The 20,024-nt window shown below is 37.2% G+C and overlaps 2 protein-coding genes across 5 annotated transcripts in view; one reads left to right on the forward strand and one right to left on the reverse strand.

The window, feature by feature from the left end:
• Positions 1-10,880, reverse strand: part of magixa (MAGI family member, X-linked a) — a 52,627-nt gene extending 41,747 nt beyond the window's left edge. For 3 of the 4 annotated variants that reach the window (XM_082187945.1, XM_082187947.1, XM_082187946.1), the window contains exons 1-3: positions 10,568-10,880; positions 3,601-3,890; positions 645-761 (exon numbers count right to left, since the gene is read on the reverse strand). In XM_082187945.1, coding sequence (XP_082044071.1) covers positions 645-761; positions 3,601-3,880 — 397 coding nt within the window. In that variant the 5' untranslated portion in view covers positions 3,881-3,890; positions 10,568-10,880. The remainder of the gene's footprint in view (positions 1-644; positions 762-3,600; positions 3,891-10,567) is intronic. The other variant, XM_082187944.1, reaches the window with a different exon arrangement.
• Positions 10,881-16,179: 5,299 nt separating this feature from the next.
• cacna1fb (calcium channel, voltage-dependent, L type, alpha 1F subunit) overlaps positions 16,180-20,024 on the forward strand; it is a 47,727-nt gene continuing 43,882 nt past the window's right edge. The window contains exon 1 of the mRNA XM_082188181.1: positions 16,180-16,734. Coding sequence (XP_082044307.1) covers positions 16,713-16,734 — 22 coding nt within the window. The 5' untranslated portion in view covers positions 16,180-16,712. The remainder of the gene's footprint in view (positions 16,735-20,024) is intronic.

The following is a 20,024-nucleotide window of genomic DNA, read 5'->3' on the forward strand; positions in this document are numbered from 1 at the left end:
ACAGTGGTTCAACCTTAATGTTATGAAGTGACAAGAATACTTTTTATGCGCAAAACCCCCCCAAAATAACAACATTATTCAAAAAACAGTGCAACGCTTCCGGGTTCTACGTCAGAACGTAGGCTCACTATTGGCCGACGCTGATCATGTGAGCACCACGACACTAGCTAGCCAATGAGTCTTGTTTGTTGCCAAATTGTTGTTTTTTTGCACACAAAAAGTATTCTCGTTGCTTCATAACATTAAGGCTGAACCACTGTAGTCACATGGACTATTTTATCTATGTCTTTACTACCTTTCTGGGCCTGAACGAGGTTTGGAACGGCATGAGGGTAAGTAATTAATGACAGAATTTTCATTTTTGGGTGAACTAATATCAGGGACACACTTAACGACTAGCTGAAACATTCTAAGACTGAACTGAATACACTTACAGACTGTTTTCGACAACTGGAGCAGATTTTAAACACCAATTGGGAACACCGACTGAACGCAACTGTCTCTGACTTGGCGCGTTTGGGCATGATCAGTCGTGAGTATCAAACTACATTAATGATCGGCCTTACAGTCGTTAAGTGTGTCCCTGGCTTAACCCTTTAAAGAGCCCAGTATTACTGCATTATGTAGGTGTTTGGTTCACTCACAGGGCACTGCGCGCAGGTAGAGGTTCTCTCGTATGACCTGTTGGAGTTGGCTGTCCATTGATCCGGGTGTAAAACACTTGCTCAGGTAAAGTCTTAGATCCTTACAGAGAGTCGAGCCTGCAGATTACAAACAAAACACATGAACGAGAATGAAATGGAGAGATTTGAAACCACTTTTAAATAACAGCACTGTTGCCAAATTCACAAATAGAACACTGCTGTCACCATGGAAATATGAGAAAAAAGGTGAACTGGCAAAGTGAAACTGCCAAAGATGCAGTTCTGAAAATAAATCGAAATACACCATAAGATCGATAAGGGTTAAACGGTCTCCCCCCCGAATTCAGTCCTAACACTGAACACCCCAGGTTACTACAGTAACACCTCAGACCTCACAGACACATTCAAGCATGCTGAGCACTGCAACTGCAGAAGTCTCTAAGGTCAGTGTGCTGTTGTCACAAACAAGCACTGCGGAGCACCTAACGAGGACCGCTCTGCTTCTCTGTATTGATTTTTGCACTTAATATAATCCGGTGGTCCTTTCCGCACACAATCTCAACACATGGACTCCTCAAGGACTCATGGGAAAGGTAGGATGAGTCATTTCCCGCTGATCTATTCATTTTTTAAAGTGCGTTATGACCTTAGATGACAGCCAGCTTCCTTTCGCGCAGGATATTAATGGTCTTTATGCATTGTGGACTGGGATTGCCCGCCCCTTTACTCGCCGATGCCGGGCTCCACCCCCCCACGCTGACAGCGATCAATCGGGCCAACCAGGGCAGTGAGTTCGGAGAGGTTAAGTAATAGAGTGTGGGATATCACATCCACTTAATGTCTGACACTGAAATGTGGGAAGGTGGAGACCTGGCATTGCTATTGTCAAATCAGGATCCTTTTTACATACTGTTTTGAGAACAAATACTGTGTGGACTAATCTAAGTTCTGTTTTATCCAACCACGACAGCGGCAAGCGATACTACACTTCGACAGTAATTTGGTTCTCGCTCTTTTTGTATATTAAACATCATACATGGAGGAGGAGAGATTGGTTGTGGAAGTTCAAAAACATTTGATAAACCCTGAAACAAAACAGATGTTATGTAAATATACTATGTGTCATTCGTTTTTCAAATAAACCGAAGCTTTTCAGCTGTCATTACTCCAGTCTTCAGTGTCACATGATCCTTCAGAAATCATTCTAATATGCTGATTTGGTGCTCAAGAAACATTTCTTATTATTGTCAATGTTGAAAACAGTTGTGCTGCTCAATATTTTTGTAGAAACCATGATACATTCAGAATTTTCAAAAGAACACTGTTTATTTGAAATAGAAATCTTTTGTAACAATATCAAATGTCAAATATCAATGTTTTGTAACTATATCAATGTCAAAATATTCTTACTGACCCCAACATTTTGAAAGCTAGTGTATAATTAATTCAATACAATACAATAAAAAGATTAATTAAATTTTTTTCTACTTTGGTTATTTCCATAAATACTGTAACTATTCTACTTCCAGAAATTCTACAGTAATTAAACGAAGCAGCAAAGTTGCTATACTCAAACATTCAATGCCTAAAAAAATCTATAATCTCTGAGTGATAGTTTTGTTGTGTAATTTAATTAATAAAAAAGCTTTTAGAACTCTTCTTTGTTATACAAATGATGCTGTATCTCACAAAAGAAGGAGCAATTTGACATTCTTGTTAGTTCAAGACATTGTGTTCACAAATCTGACAGTGAAAATGCCTTCACTGAGCATTCATTTATGGTGCCAAAAAACAATTTTAAAAATGAATAATACGAATATAGTAAATAAAATTCCCATGGAGTATCTGGAACTAACGTATTCAGAGAGGCTAGATTAGGATAATACAATCTTCAGGCAGAATGACATTAACGTGACTTGGGGCTGTATAATGTCAGTAGGTATAAAGCTCTTACACATCCGAAGTATTTCATTTAAAAGTGCAACAAAATGCAGATAAAACCTATAAAATAAAGGGGTTTGTTGTACTAGCAGCCTTGTGAGTAAAAATTTGGATTAGTAATTAAAGGTCACCAAGTTTAACCCCAGGCCTATGAACTAGAAACTTATTGACATCCCCTATTTTTCTTGGCACCTCCAAGGAGAGGGCAATGTGGGGTGTGTCGCTTCAGATAAAACATCTAAAGGAACATTTCACCTAAAAAAGAACATTCTCTCAATATTTACTCACCCTCAAACACGTTTTGTCTCTTCTGTGGAACACAAAAAGTGAATATGTAAAGAATATCCTGGCCACTCTTTCCAAAATAATAAAAAGTAAATGAAGACTGAAGTGAAAATGGCTTGTTTAAAGTGTTTAAAGGTAAATATGTAAATAAATATATGGTTAATATGATATAAAAATGGTCCATATACATCTGGGGAAAAAAAAGAAATGTAGTTAAAGAAATTAAAGTAAATATTTGCTGAAGATTTTGACATCTGTCCTACAGCTTGTCCTAACGTTTGATTCATGAATAAATCCTTTTTCATTGAATCAGCTCAGAATTTGTTTATGGATAGGACTGGTCCGGGGCCTCAAACTCATTTTGGAGTTTGACAGCCGCAGTCAGTCCCGATTCATTTTTATTATATTAAAGAGAAAAAAGGCCAGGATATCCTTCAAAATATAGCCTTTTCCAAAAAAAGGAGTCTTACAGGTTACAGTCTTACAACATGAGGGTGAGTAAAAGATGACAGAATTTTAATTTTTGGATGAAGTGTCTCTTTGAACGACAAAAATCGAAATCTTCTGTCAGTTGTGTCTTGTTAAAAAAAATTATTCAGGAATTCTTGTCTTTGCATTGCCCAACTCTTATCTAACGCAAAGAAAGAGTTGGAAGAGTGCAACCGCTTGTTACTCTCCAACTCATGGTGTCACACAACAGTCAATTTGCTCTTATCGATAAATAAAGTACCTGGTAAGACGGTTTTGATCCGAATGGGATGTGGACATGAGTTCAGAACCCCTCTTACATCTCCCAAGGTCAATCCCAGGACAGGTGTACCTCCAATCTCTAAGATGACGTCACCAACAGTGGCTCCACCCCCAGGTGCTGCTGTAACAAATGGGAACTCTCCATAATCTGCACCACCTCCAATGGCCACACCAAGCTCTCCCGAGGCTCCGCCCAGTGGGACGAAGCTCTCCTGCACTTTTGAGCGCCAGTGCAGCTTCTTAACAGTGGCCTTAGACATGTTGACAGCGCTGTAAGAAACGAAAAAGGAAAGACATTGTTCAAACATGTTTATTTGTTGTTTGCAAAAATTAAAAAGGAGATTTCGCTACTGAAATCTATCTTGTTTAAAGGGAGATTAAAAGTCTGTTTGAGATTTCAGGGTGGATTTCATGCAATTTATTTTTTGTACACATATCCCACTCTTCTTGCCACCTATTTAATATATAACGATTGACAGTAGGTCTAAGGTCTGAGGGAGGAATTTGACATTTTTCTATGTCCAGATTAATAGCCTCCTGTGCACATCTTTGCACAAAAACTGATTAAAAATATTCAGGTTAACCAACCTATTATGGTTTTCAAAATAGGTTAATTGAATATCGATAAATTCTGATCATTTTGAAATGGCATTTTGAAACCTCAAACACCTTCACTGTGCATCTCATATCATGTACAGTATGTGTCATAATACTGGTTTAATGGTTACAGCAACAGCCTTAAGAAACAAAAGGTTTTAATAATAATGTATTTAAAGTACTGTATACTACCATTCAAAAGTATAGGGTCAGTAAAAGAATTCAAAATTGAAAATTCAGCTTTGTCATCACAGGAATAAATTACATTTTAAAACATATTGAAATTTTAAATTGTAATAATATTTCACAATATTACTATATTTACTGTACTTGTGATCAAAGAAATGCAGACTTGGTGAGCATCAGAGACTTTTGAAAACAAAACAAACATTTTACCAACCCCCAAATGTTTAATGGTATTGCACTGTATATGAAGTGAACAAGATACAACTTAGTAACTTTTTTAATGTATATTTATTTAGTGGACTAAAGCTGAGGACATAGTCCACTAAAACGGTAACAAAAAGGATGAAACAGCGTGAAGTCAATTACATAGAATGACAATATACGTCCCATAACTCTTCAAAGGCACATTTACGCGAGTCCCAGTGGTGTTCCACAAGCTATACACATGATACGAGTCTCCAAATTGAAACAAAACAAGCAAACAGATGGTCAAAACGCAGTGGGGGGTGATTTCATCCACAAACACAATTTACACGGGCTCATTAAAAATGCATAGATCTATTTCAGGTGTCACTGATTCTGCAACCGAAAACGTACACGTTTTCATCAGCAAAATTGTCTGGGGCTTTCCACTAAACATTAAATTAGAAAAAAATACACACAAAAAAATCAGTATCTCAAAGGATCTGCCAAATTACGCATCAGGTTTGGCTGCAGAAGGCCCTCTCTCTCTCAGCATGTGTGTCCCTGTTGCTTAGCCATATAGTGACTCGTATAGTCTCTATAGATATGAATCAGCAGCTATAGATACAAAAATACAAACAAAAATAAAAGGTAAATAATTTGCCCATCTGAGAATGAGAACATGCTTCAACTTTCTGATTACAACCCTGCAGTGCAAAGATCACACACTAGTTAATGCATCATCTGATATACATCAGCAGGGGTGGGGAGGGTGGTGGGGGGGGCTGAGTGTTTAAATGAACAATACTAACAGAGTTACATAGTTACAGCTACACCATTGCAGTAAACTCAGGGAGGGGAGGAGAGGAGACCGTGCATTCCGGCGCTGCGGGTCTTTTCCATTACCTCACAGAGAGAGAGAAAGTTAGATCTCCAGGTCTCACAGACTCTGCCTGGGAGCCATGGAGAAATAGCGGCACGAGTCACCTTAAAAACTGAAAGCAAACAGTGGTGTGAGCACTTCAAACGCTTGGTATCAAAGTCCATCCAACCTGCCGCAGTGTGTTCGCACCTCACTTGAGCGCGCACACACAGAGCACAGTACAGTGTGAATGTGAATGTGTTATGAGCATGTACGGTTCGCCGGAAAACCTTTCATGCAGGTAAAATAAGACTCAGCACTTAGGATACAAGATTAATATATAACTTTAGCTTTAAATATGCATCTGGATCTTGCCTACCACTTTGTTCGCTGCGGTTGTGGCATCCCTCTGGGATGATGTTTCATGTGTCACAGATATACACTTCGTCTGAGGCAAGTTTCTTCAAGTGTATCACTGCCATATGACATCTGTGTATCTTTATCGAGATCTAAAGCCTGTTCCCTTTCTGATTAAAACCCGCTTGCATCTTCCGCATTACATATGCATGCTGAGTCTTCATGAGCTGCTGAGATGTTGAGAATAATTGATTAAGTACTTTGGAAAGGTGCCCAAAACTGCCCCCCAATCTTTCTTATGAATAAAGAACTCATAACAGCAAACAAAAGAATTGGTTCAAGAGCATTTAAGATGGCTCTGCAAAGAGTTAATGTTCCTAATGCAATGGTTGCACTTTCAAACTCATTCAAATGGTCAATGCATTTCTACATTTCAACTACATTTGCACGAACAGCACCAGGAAATCCAGGATATGACAAGTATGCAGCATGACTATTTTACATTTATTCATTTAGTAGATGCTTTTATCCAACTACCGGTCAAAAGCTTGAAATCATTAAGATTTTTTTATGTTTTTGAAAGAAGTATCTTATGAAGTCTCTCTCCTTAGAAATCATTCTTATTATTATCAATGTTGTGAAACCGTTTGCAGACATTTTTATCAGGATTCTTTGATGAATAGAAAGTTCAAAAGAACACTTTTGATCAATTTAATGCATCCTTGCTGAATAAAAGTATTCATTTCTTTTTTAAAATCTTACTTACCCCAAACATTTGAATGGTAGTGTATCATGGTTTTCACTAAAATTTCAACATTGAAAATAATAATGATTCTTGAGCACCAAATCAGCATTTTAGAAGGATTTCCGAAGGATCACGTGACACTAAAGACTGCCAGTAACGATGCTGAAAATTCAGCTTTGCCATCACAGGAATCAAATTACAATTTTAAAATACAGGGTGGGCCATTTATATGGATACACCGCAACAACATGGGAATGGCTGGTGACACCAAAGTCCCGTTTGTGGCACACCAGTACATGTGAGGGGGCAAACTCCTCAAGATGGGTGGTGACCATGACATATACTAATGTGCCACAAACAGGACCTCAATATCACCAACCACTCCCATGCCACCACGGTGTATCCATATAAATGGCCCACCCTGTACATTAAAATAGAAAACATTTTAAATTGAAGTAATATTTCACAATATTTATTCTTATCACATCACTGCAGCCTTGGTGAGTATAATAAACTTCTTTCAAAAACATTAAAAAAATGTTTTATTATTATTATTCCAAACTTTTGACGGGTAGGTCAGGTGTAAATGACCAACAATATTTGCAGAGCACAGTGTCAGTTTCAAGTAGAGCAAAAGTGGAATTTAGAAAACATTTTACTTGCAGTTTTCAAAATGTGACTTAAAGGGTTAGATCACCCAAAAATGAAAATTATTAAAGACATCGTTAAAAATGCGCAAAAAACAAACAAAAATAACGACTTTATTCAACTATTCATTTTCTGCTGTGTGGGCCTCTGACATGAGTTCACATAGTGTAACAGCGCAGCACTTCTGGGTTGTACGTCAGAACGTAGGCTCACTATTGGCCGACGCTGGTCATGTGTGTGATGCTGGCCAATAGTGAGCCTACGTTCTGACGTACAACCCAGAAACGCTGCGCTGTTACACTACGTGAACTCACGTCAGAGGCCCACACAGAAGAAAATGAATAGTTGAATAAAGTCGTTATTTTTGTGGGGGTTTTGCGTAAAAAAAGTATTCTCGTTGCTTGATAAACTTAAGGTTGAGCCACTGTAGTCACTTGGACTATTTTAGCGATGTCTTTACTAACTTTTAAGATATCGATTACAGAAGCCTATGAAGGAGTGAGCCAGCTCTCAGATTTCATCAAAAAATATCTTAATTTGTGTTCCTAGATGAACAAAAGTCTTAGGGGGTTGGAACAACATGAGGGTGAGTAATTACTGACAGAATTTTCATTTTTGGGTGAACTAACCCTTTAAAGTTTAAATCTCAAACCCTGCCTGAACACTCTAGCTCCTTTCCTTCTGAGGGAGTCTATGCCACCTAAGATGAAGTGCAGAGAGAGGATAAATCCTGCTGGATCTTCAGGTGAGTCAATGAACAGCTTTAATTGAAAACTAAAGGTCCAGATGTCACTGGGCCAAGAAGAGAGATGCAGATCAAAGTTCTGTTGATGACATTCTAACTAAGATGAGATATTTAAGCGCTAAGGTCCGACTTCGAAGACGGCTGCTGTTGGAGATTTGTCGACATCTAATGCAGCAACTCTTAACATCAAGTATTGTTCATGCTGTGGAACTATCATAGATCAGAAGAATGAAATTCGATTTCTACCCCTGTGTTTTGTCTCTGAAGCTAATGATTATGGGATGTCTTGATCTCACCGTAGTGTAGCACTGAACATTAACTTAAGCTCCCAAATTAGAGAAGCATAAGCAACACATCATCACCCTTTCCTCCTGAATAAAAAACAGCTTAAACATGTTTGTTGGTCTTATTTGGTCTCCTAGCCTGGACTGTTGGCTGGTTTAGAAGGGTTTTCATCTTGTCAGCCGATCGTAAACCAGCAAATCAGCTTAGACTGGTTTAAGCAGGATTTCTTTTGAAAGATCAGCTTGACAAAGACAGAAAATGTCCACAGAAGTTCCATTAGAAACATGTACACCCAATCAAAACTCAAAAATCCTCTCAAATCAGATCCCAATAAAATGTAATCGCTTGCAGACATGTTTAAAATCTCTCTGCGGCATCACACTGCGGATCGCTATTGTGTAAAGAGCCTCAGGTACATCAGTCTGCCGTTATGTGCTGAACCATTAAAGCGTTCAGGACGATGTAGAGCCAAGGGATTTGGTTTTTCTCCACATCAGCAGTCAGGGTACCTCCTCAATAAAAACAAACAATCTGGAACTCAGAAGAAACCTCTTCAGTCAAAAGAGGTCACATTAGATGTTATTTCAACATGATTCAAGTCATACCATATTAGTTTAGGACTACAAATCCCAGGGTCAAATGGAGCAATATCAGCTACAGTACTTGTCACTTTCATAACCAGGTTAAGGCATTGAAAGTGTCTTTTCACTGCAAATTGGCATCTTAAGTGCAAGTCCACTATGTATTCTGGAGATGAAACTTCATGGCCCCTGCACACATGCTCATACATATGAATACCCACAATGCACACCTGCACAGGCTAATTTGCATAACGACACTATTGGCTGTTGAAGTCCATAACCTTCATGCTAGCAGCCTTACGAGAGTAACAAGTAAACGTAACGGGGAGAGCAGAGGACAGGTGAGGAGAGCGAGGTATGAAACTGTGTTGCCTGGGGGAAAGATATAGTGAGATTCAGAGTGACAGAGGCAGGCAGTTCTGCAGTAGTAGCTTGCCCAAGTGGTCAGCGAGTTTATCAAATTTAAAATGGTTAAAAATGAGCTTAAATGTGTGTGCTTATATTAATGCACTGTTTATTAGTGCTTTAGCAACATACATTTTTTACTATTTACTATTATATTTTCAGTTTTCATTTTATTTTAAGTCAAAGTTTTAGTCATTTTGTTGTGTTTTGTCGTCATCTATATTAGTATTAGTGTGTTTTTTTAATGTCCATATAGTTTTTATTTTAATTTTTTTTATTTCAGCTTTAGTTTTAGTTATTTTATATCAAATATTTAGTACAAACTAAATGGAAATGAGAAATGTTGCCTTGGCAGCTAGCTGAAAGAAAATAAAAAGTAATAAAACAAACTTATTTCAGTTAGTGTTTATTATATTTCAAGCAAATAAAAATGTAATAACCCTGCTGGGGACATTAAAGATGTCCCTTGTGTAATTTTAAGTGTCATGTGCAATACCCAACACATTATTTATTTTTATTAAAGACAAATTCCTTTTGTGTGTAAGCATACTTGCCAATAATTATCATTCTGTTCTGTGTAACATTGGCTTTTTCAGACTGACACATGCCCTGTCAAATTCCCACACTCAGGGGGCAGATTTCTCCACATAACATTCTTGAGATCTCACAACCCTAATAAAACAGTGATATGCGGATGAGTGTGGTCATAAACGCTGTGGAGGGCTATGATGGTGCTGAGAGGGGCTGCATGCAGCTAGCCAATGACTGCAATGGTCATTATTTACCAGCAGAGTGGAGTATGTATCCCACATCTCATCTCACATCACTGCAAACCCACGGCACAGAGTCGCAACTGGTCTGACACATTTTCTCAGCACCTGCTCGCTCTCGCATTACACACTCTACACTTTCTGTGTACAGAAAAACACCTACATTCATGTAAACCTGAAAGGGCTCCGTTGTCTCCAAACAGGAGTGCGCGAGGCCGCTCTTTTACTACGTGGACCAACAGTTCACTCACGCGCTCGCGCTAATGTACTGCTATTGTTGTCCGAGAGGAGCTTTCACGCGAGCATCTTTTATGAAAGACAAAAACGTGTAGCACATGCAGACTTGAAATGAATCGCGATAGAAGATGAGGTGGAGATAGTTGACAAAATCAAAGCAGCTGACAAGGAGAACGCGCACGGCGTTAAATGCTGCAAAGGCAAAGTGGCTCCCCTGGCATCAGTCGCCACGCAAGGACATAATGGAATTCGCGCGGTACACCAACAGAAATGAAAAATGGACAAAAGCATATGGTAGTAGTATCGGATGGTCAGCCAAGCAATAATGAGACGGTCTGTGACATACCTTCATAATTCCAGCCTTCCCCCCCGCGACGTATTGCCTTATGGCTGTAATCCTTACAAATACTCTATCAATACTGATTGCCTATTGGAGTCGCAGGTGACTGCAGATATGCTGTGTTGGAGGAGCACTACGGTTTCAGGTCCATAGCTCTGCGCTGCTGAGGATGAACTGGCCGGAGAGGGAGGACAGTGTAGCATTACAATCCCGCGCGGAAGCCTCGTGCCCTCAGGGCCGCTCAGCTAATGGAACATGGGTCAAAATTACGTTGCATTCAGTACAGCCCTGTCTTTGCAGGTTTGGCAATAAGGAAGCGATGATAAGGCAGCCAAGCGGAGGGGAGGAGAGGAGGAGGAGGCAGGGACGGGGAGGGAACGCTGTGTGAAACAGGGACCTCCCTATGGTCGCAGGCGATTGGACAGCGCCGCGCGAGACTGGGAATACATGAACGCGCCGTGACTCCTTACCCAAATACTTCAATCAAGAAGACATATTTGAATTGATAATGAATAGGACCGCATGCTACTCATGAAGTGAGCGAACGTTCTGATCAAAGACACAAGGCAAGTATTTATTTTGGTGACACTATCTAAGATACAGTAGCCTATTGTCAACAGGTGATAATTCATCGACGAATTAATTCTTAAATAATAATGGCTAATTATGCATTTTTATCTAGCACAAGGCACATGGTCATTTTTAAAACTAGATATTTTCTTGATTTTATTTTTTAATTTTTTTCCTCTGGCAAATGTTTAACTTGTTTAAAGCAGACATTTAGCAAGGTTAGCAATGTATTTTTGTACACAAATGCATGCTTTAAACATTAATATCATAAACAAAGCAAAACCAGTAACAAAAATAAGAAGATCCAAAAAATAATTCAAACAAACGTGATGCGTGCTGGTTACCATGGAATTCTGGGAAATCCCTTTGTCCCTTATTAAAGTACACTAACTACATATTCAATTTGATCTGTAGGCTAAATTACAAGATAATTAAAACTTTTTACTTTAAAATAGGCCTAACTTTTTTTTAACGGGATCGTTCACCCAAAAATGAAATTCTGTCATCATTAACTCACATGTTGTTCCAAACCTGTATGAGTTTCTTTCTTTTGTTGAACACAAAAGAAGATATTTTGAAGAATGTTGGTAACCAAACAGTTGACTGTAACCATTGACTTCCATATAGCGTATTGTTTTCCTATAGACCATATGGAAGTCAATGGCTACCGTCAACTGTTTGATTAGGCCTACCAACATTCTTCAAAATGTCTTCTTTTAAGTTCAATAGAACAAAGAAACTCATACAGGTTTGGAACAACATAAAGGTGAGTAGATAACATAATTTTCATTTATTTACAGAGATTTACTCTTGACTAAAATGACCACCGTCTAAATATGCATTTATAAAAGTGTTGTAGGCCTATTTGTAACTAAATGTGGCTGTTTTTTTTTTTTTTCACATTGCAGTTGATGAGCTTGTAAGTGACACTCTCTGTGGTCTGCGCGCGCGCTGCAGCAGCTTCTCCGTCTCGTTGATCTAATGGGTCCGTTTCAGCTGACATCAGCGAAATACGCTTACTGTTTACGGTTCGCTATGACGTTGACGCAAACAACTCTTTCTAAAGACAATCGCAACTCTCCGTTCCAGCTCAGCGATGTTACATATGTGAGTCATACGCGCGCGCGCGCGCGCGCGTGTGTGTGTGTGTGTGTGTGTGTGTGTGTGTAAAACACTGCATAAATATAGTGCCTGGCTATTGCAATCGTCAAAGATTCGTCCGCCATTACACTATACTGTTTTGGATAAAAAAAAAAAAAAAAACGAAGAAGTGTCGTAAGCATCATTAACTAATGCGCACACTTTATCCATGTGCTCTCTTTGGTTGCCAAGGAAACTGTGTGGGTATCTTGGATACAGTGCCAGTAGCGCATGCAACCCGCAAGCACCACCCACAACAAGCAAGACATCATCTTTGGCTAGATTATTTTCCAACATGTACAGTTGCATCGAGCTGCTCGCGAAAGAACAACAGAGTATTTCTTCAATAATGCATAGCCCTTCGGTATCATAAATAACATGAGGCAATTAACAAGGCATTCTCTTCATTACAGAGGGGGTGATGGAATGCCTGTTGCAGTGGCACAGTTGTGTGGAAGTGTGTATGTGTTTGGCTGGGGGTTAAAGTCAATGAGGTACCTAAGAAAGTGCTGACTATGACTCAGTTTTAGTACAGAAGTGCCTGCTTGCTGCAATCCCAGTTCACCCTTGAGTATAGACTGTACATGGGAACAAACACACACTCAAAAACACGTCACTCAGATTTAAACACGTTTGAGTTCATACACTGCAAAAACATTATTGTTGGCTTAACTTAAAAAAGTAAGTTACCTGGTTCCCTTAAAATGTGAGTTAATACAATAAAAGAGATTGGTTTAATAAATAGAAACTCAAAATATTAATTACCTAAGTTGAGAAAAGAATTTGAGAAAAGATAAAAAGTTGTGATAACAAATCATGAAAATAATAAACTATAGTTTATTATTCACAATATACTTTTTACTGTTGAAAATGAATGAGACTATAGCCCTAAAATGTGTCTGCGATTAGTTATAACAACTTAAAATTTGTTGAGATAACTTAAATATCCAACTTAACTAAAGTTAACTAAACTTAATATTTTTAAGTCAAGCATGAACACATACTTTTTAAAGTTGAAACAATGTTGGATTTTAAGTTGTGATAAATAACCGCAGCAATTTTTTTACAGTGTATTTTGAAATCTGGATACAATTATTATGGTCGGGGTCAAAGTGACCCTTATTGGATTCAATGCAATTCACCAAGAATCACAATATGAAAAGAAAATCTGGTAAAATCAGTAAGTCTTTTACAATAATAATTTTTGCACATTAAAAAAGTAAATATCCAAACATGATTTTTAAAGCTGTTTTAAACAGCAATTTTTTCATAAAACCCTTTTTTTCATAAACTGTGAATATTATAAACAGTATTGGTATGTAAATACAAAAATTACATTTCAAACATAAGTGTGAAAATGCACTTCTTCTGTTTGTTTTCCTGAAGTTTAAACAGTAGAGAATGGCACTTCGAATTTCCAGCTAACTGAACATGCATGAAAAACATAAATAAATAAAAAACATTCAAAAGTAATGTATTCCTTTGAAGCATTGTCAGTTTGTCTGCATAAAAACATCTTCAAAATGCATAAATACCCTTAGATGGCAGTTGAGACTGAGGTAACAAAATATACTGCCTTTAACAATGAAATCATGGAGATTTTGTATGCACGTTCCACAACATGTTGACACATTGCAGGCATGTTCAACCTGGTTAAGCAGTATTTCTGACAACCCAAATATCGAAAAACTGACCTGCAGCATAATATAAGGGCTAGGGCAAGGTCAGTGAATCTATCCTAACTCTGTTCTGTTTTTACCCTTATCCAAACACATCAGATTTGCTGTTTGTGAAAGAACATGTTAAAATAAGCAGGTGAAATCAGTGACATTAAAATGCAAAAATGAACCCCCTTGCTTTTCTTTTTTCTTCTTCTTTTTTTTCAGTTACACACATTCATCTCTGCTAAGCTCAGAGCACACCATGGCACTCACTGAAGAGAGAAAGAGAAATAAAAGAGAGAGAGAGAGAGCAAGAGAGAGGGAGGGCTGAGTGAAGACAGTGAGATAAATCAAAGTAATTCATCTCTTCAGAACAAGATAGCAGATAAATAGGCGAGAGCATGTGAAGGAGGGTTTCAAATGAGAAAGATGAGGAAAATAAAGATTCATCGCTTTCTTCAGTGTTATCATATATTATATGATATCACATGAGAATAAAAATCAGTAAAGATCTATCTAAACATCATTAAAACAAGGTGATTTGAGAGAATATTTTGGGAAAGCTGAAAACATTATAATTATAAGAAGCTTTGCGTTTAAAACGGTTCAATAGAATTATATACTTTTATTTAAAATGGCATTCCGCAGATAATGAGATAATCTTTCAAATGCCACATGCACTTTGTTTCATTAACATATTTTATGATGTCATCCTGCCGAGAACTGAGAGTGTAACCACTAGAGGGCAATAACTGTCCATTTTTATGTGCCCATTTTAACAAGCATTTGTTTAATGAATTCTATACAGCAGTCTATAGTGGACTGGGTTGTACCTCTGTTCATTTTAGTACTTTGTTTAATAGTAAGAATAAGCTAAATATAGTAAGAGCTAAGATCATTAAAAGAATTATGGAACAACCACTTTCTCAACTATAATCACTATTCAGGTGTATTTTGTTAGTGTTATGAAGGAGTGACCTTGACTAGCTGAATAAACATAAGACTTAAGTAATAAGATAATTTGCATTCGGACATCAATAGTAGTGAAGCAAAAAGGACATGGTGTTCAAATGGGGGCATTGCCCTTGAGCAGTGCACTTAACCCACTGTTACTGCAGGGAGACTGTCTCTGCAATTAGTGTACTGTACATCCCTCTGGGTGACCAGTGTCTGATGAATGATGAATAAATGATAGCACTGTCTGAGATTTAGACCATCAGACAATAAGATGGAAATATTCAAAACCATGGCTTCCTCTTTTTGTAATTTTAAACTGTATTGTGGTTGTTTGCATGCATGCAAGCACAACTCTATTTCTACAGGGATTGATGCACAATTATTCATTACGTTTGAAGTTAAGACCTCAGCACTTTTTGAGTTCATTTTAACATGGAAGTATATGTCTTTTTCTTAGGTGCATTAACTTTCATTGAATCAAACATGTTCAAAGCAGTGCATGCGTGCAGGGATTACAGCGACTTAATACTTTGACTAGAGTATGTCATGGGAATGTCAGGAGGAATTCATTTGCTGACAAAAGCTTTAAGCTGATTTTAAAGTACACAAGTGCAGGTAACCTCTTTCCCATAGGGATAACTAAGGCTTGATAAACTGACCTCTATTCCCACATGTCTTTTTAAAACATGCAGAAGGTTCTATAATCTTTTTACAGGTCCAATATGTGCTTAGGTTTAGTATTTCCAAATTCACAATTGAGAATTCTCAGTTTTAGTACAAAAGCTTATTAGTCATGTACATTGGAGTGTTTTATGATGCATTTTATGTTATTTAGTTCATGTGGATTGTGATATATTTTAATGTCAGATTACAGAACAGAACTGTAGTTGGCAAAATTCCATCCCATAGTGATTGTAATCACTTTATTTTGTATAATGTAGCAACCACAGCTGCCAGTTTGTATTTATTTAAATTTTTCCGGGCTGAGAAGCTCAACATTGTTTTTTCTAAGGAATTTTCTTTCTTTCTTTCTTTCTTTCTTTCTTTCTTTCTTTCTTTCTTTCTTTCTTTCTTTCTTTCTTTCTTTCTTTCTTTCTTTCTTTCTTTCTTTTAATTCCTTCCCAAATACATTTTCTCTTGTATTATTAAGGTCGTTCCTCTCTGTAAACATTTAAATTAAATAAAGATGGAAATAGTACAACTGAATTTTGATCTGCCATTCTCACATCCTAAATGCAACAGCGCACAAGAGCGCGAGGACACGCGCAGAGGCAGCGCCAGTGCGCTCGCGCGCTCGTGTGTGTGTGTGTAGATTGATCCGTTGCGTTGGAAAATGAGCAAAGACTCGCCCACATTTTCTGTCGACGCTCCATAAAATCGTTTGCCCAATATCCCTGCCTTTAATAAGTTTCTAGGCTGCCTGTCCCTTTAAACGAGTCATTTTTTCTTTAATCCTGAATTGATGGCTTAAATGCGGAGAGAGATAGAGAACGGAGTGTGCGCTACAATCATCAACGGCTATATTACTTTTTTATATGTTTGTCCCTAACGCTCTCAAAGTTAATTTTCTTAGAAGACGGGAAATAATTGAACGCTTCTGATATTTTTAAACCATCTGAATCCAACTCGTAGATTCAAAATGAAAAGCCTTTAGAAGGTGACTGACAGCATCTTTGGACCACTCTAGGATTTTACTACTGGAAAACTTGCCGCTTTTATAGAAAAAGCACCTTTTTGGAAATATGTCTCATAAATGTGTGTGAAGGAACTGTCGTGAGGATCATGCATTCTGCTCCAATGAGGTCAAAGTGACAATATCCGACATGTATGAGGAGAACCGAAAAAGTAAGTTTTGTTTGATCGTTTTCTATTTTTAGTTTAGTTTTTATATAAGCCTATAGGCTATACCCATATGTCGTGTAGTCGCTGTTTAAGCTGTCAAATGTCAACTTAATTTTCGAATCGCTGTTTAAACTTGTCCGTATCAATACGAAATGTACTCAGCTATTTAATTTCAGTTCCGTTTAGATGTTGACGTAGGCTACAGTTCATCAAACTAGCCTCCTCAATAATTAAGTATTTGATATATTATTATATCTATAGGCACAGTTTTACCCATACAAAAATAAAACACCTGACATGACAAATAATTCTGTAGGCTAAACATGAACTAAACGACAGAAATTAATATAAAACACCAATTGATCATAAGTAAACAAATAATAACTTTTTTTTTTTAAATCCAAACAAATGCATGGTTTATGCAGGAAATTTTGGGAACACCTCTTCTCAAACTAAATGTAAAAAGTATGTTTACTTTTGGATGGTATAACAACAAAGTTAAAAACATAATTTAATAAAATGTTCTGTATTTCTTTGATGTATATAATTTTTTCAAATTGTCTTTTAAAATATAATTTTTAATGATTTTTATGGTAAGAAGGTAACTTACAGTTAACTAATTAACATGTTTTTACTGTAGCTGTTTTGAATTTTTGTTAAAATTGCTTACAGTTTAACAATGTGAAATAGTAGGCTACTTGAAATTAGGTAACTGCATTTACATTTACATTTACATTTGTCAGGATAATTGACAGTTGTACTAATTACATGAACAAGAAATGTTCTACATGCTAATTATAATGAAAGATGAAGGTTTTGAGCCCTGAGCTCTGTTGCGATCAAATTATGAATTTATTTTTCCAATTTATTTTTCTTGTTTGCAGCACCAGATGTTTAACTGCCACAGGGTTATATTCAGAGCACAACCTGCACATGCGCTTTATGATGAATTTCTGATTACAGGCAACCTGCAATTACAGATATCATTTGACTTCCATCATTGCCAAGTAACCCCAGCACTGCAGGTTAATGCACATAGAGTGTAATGAAGGCATCTGGAGACAGCAAATGAATATTCTGCTGGTAGTAAGTTTGATTAAATGGGCCTCTAATCTTTGATCCCTAACTAGCTCAAGAACCAAATCCTTCTGCTTTAGAAACAAGCCGGCACATGAGAGTAGTTGTATGTCTCTTTGCGCAGGTTTGTACCCCGCTAACAAAAAAGATGTTCTAAGAACATTTTGCTAATGTAAAACATCATTACAGAATGTTCTTGCAAACGTTCAAAATGTAAAAAAAAAAATAGTTTTTCTTGGTTATGCAAACGTTAGGCAAGCATTCCATTTTATCATTTTGTAAACATTATGAACGTTACTTTTGAATGTTCTCTGAACGTTCTGAAACAAGTAACATTTAAAAAAAATGCTTGATGAATGTGCAAGTAAAACGTATCCGAAAAAAGAAAAAAAATCCATGACCGATGTATAAATAATGTTCTTGTGCTAACGTTTTGAGAACCAGATAACTTTAAACAAACATCCTATTAATGTTACTAAGAACGTTTGTTCAGAACTTTGACAGAACATTAGCCAAAGTTCTGAGAACATTCCTTGTTAGCTGGGTAGACCCCTTTAGGTCACTATCAAGGTAAATAAATCAACCTAGATAATATAGCAATATGCCTTAAACTGAAAAATAATGCCATACTGAAAGGCACTGATAATAATAAAGTTCTCTATTTATGCCTGTTTGATCTTCATTTATCAGTGAGAATCCAAACATCTTCTCAGTATCCACATTTGCAGCTTACAGTCAGTATTATGCCAGTGAATTATGGATGCAAATAAAATAAAAAGTTCATTATTTTGAGGTCAGTTTTGTTTATTAGTTATGTTTAATATATAGCTATATTCAGTTATATTGTGTGCATTTCATAAATTAAAATTCCTTTTTGAAATTATGGATGCTCAATTAAATATGATACCATGACTGAAAACCAAATGAACACCTTTAAAGTAGAAAAGTCACAGTGAGGGTTACACAGAGCAGTAGCCTAAACAAGAAAAAAAAATTCCACAATACATTCTTTTAATGACGTGCTAAATGGACCCCTCAATTTCTATTTGGAGCGTGTCTTTATCAGCGCAGTGCAGCAGTCATGATAGCTCATTTTACTAACCTCAAACAGGAGTTTATTTCACTCTCCTGCCTGCCCATTTTAAATGTTCAATGAAAGTACCGATTGCTGTTATCTCTGGCTGATAGGATTCCCTTCAGTCTCACTGAGGTCTTATGCATAAATTTAAGTTATAATTTGTTATCAGCTCAGTGTCCTCCCTCTCTCTCTCTCTCTCTCTCTCTCTCTCTCTCTCTCTCTCTCTCTCTCTCTCTCTCTCTCTCCCTCCCCCTACCCATGACTCTCTCTATTAGCTGTCAGCTAGCTGTGCTAGAGGCTAACATCGTGAATCCACAGGTACTCACATATGAAACCGCTGGCCCAGAATCCCGCTCTGCACCCCCTCTCACAGTGGGAAGTAGGTCACAGCTGTTACTGTGTGGTTCTCCTCACCTAGTGCAGAGCCCTCCTGTTCATCAGAGACTGTGGCAGATTAGAAAGCTTTGTCTTCCTTGCCCTCTTTAATATGACCGGAGTAATTCAAGTTTCATAGGTTTTCAGTTACTTCAGTCACTAGCACTCCATGCCTGTGTCCAGATGACCAGGAACACATGCTGTAGCAACTATTGATAAGATTAGGTGGTAAGACTTTAGAATAATGGTCTGTCATTTATAGGTAACTAAGCAAGAAGTAAGGCAGGACAAATGAGTAGTGCTACATTAACACCTCAGCTACTACTATTAACTAATATGGAAACAAGATTAGCTAATCAGTAAGTAATGGGAAATTTAAAACTGAGATAGTTTCTTATTAGGGAATCAATAATTACTGAATTAGATTAGTCATATTAAGAAATATTAATATAAAGAATTACCAATTAATTACTAATCACAATATTACCAGACGTGAGCAATTATCTTTTTTTACTCTGAACGTGGTCATAAAATGCATAGCATTTTAGCTATGTTGTTATTGGTGCTTTTGGGTGCCTTAGTCTCCTGCTAATATACACTACTACCATTCAAAAGTGTGTGATTGGTAAGATTTTGTCATATTTTAAAATCTGTAATGCTCACCAAGGCTGCATTTATTTGATAAAAAATACAGTATAAACTGTCATATTGTCAAATATTAGTACAGATTAAAATAACTTCCGGTTTATTCCTGTGATGCAAA

The sequence above is a fragment of the Leuciscus leuciscus genome (genome assembly GCF_965113295.1).
Source record: "Leuciscus leuciscus genome assembly, chromosome: 13".
NCBI classification, from domain to species: domain Eukaryota; kingdom Metazoa; phylum Chordata; class Actinopteri; order Cypriniformes; family Leuciscidae; genus Leuciscus; species Leuciscus leuciscus.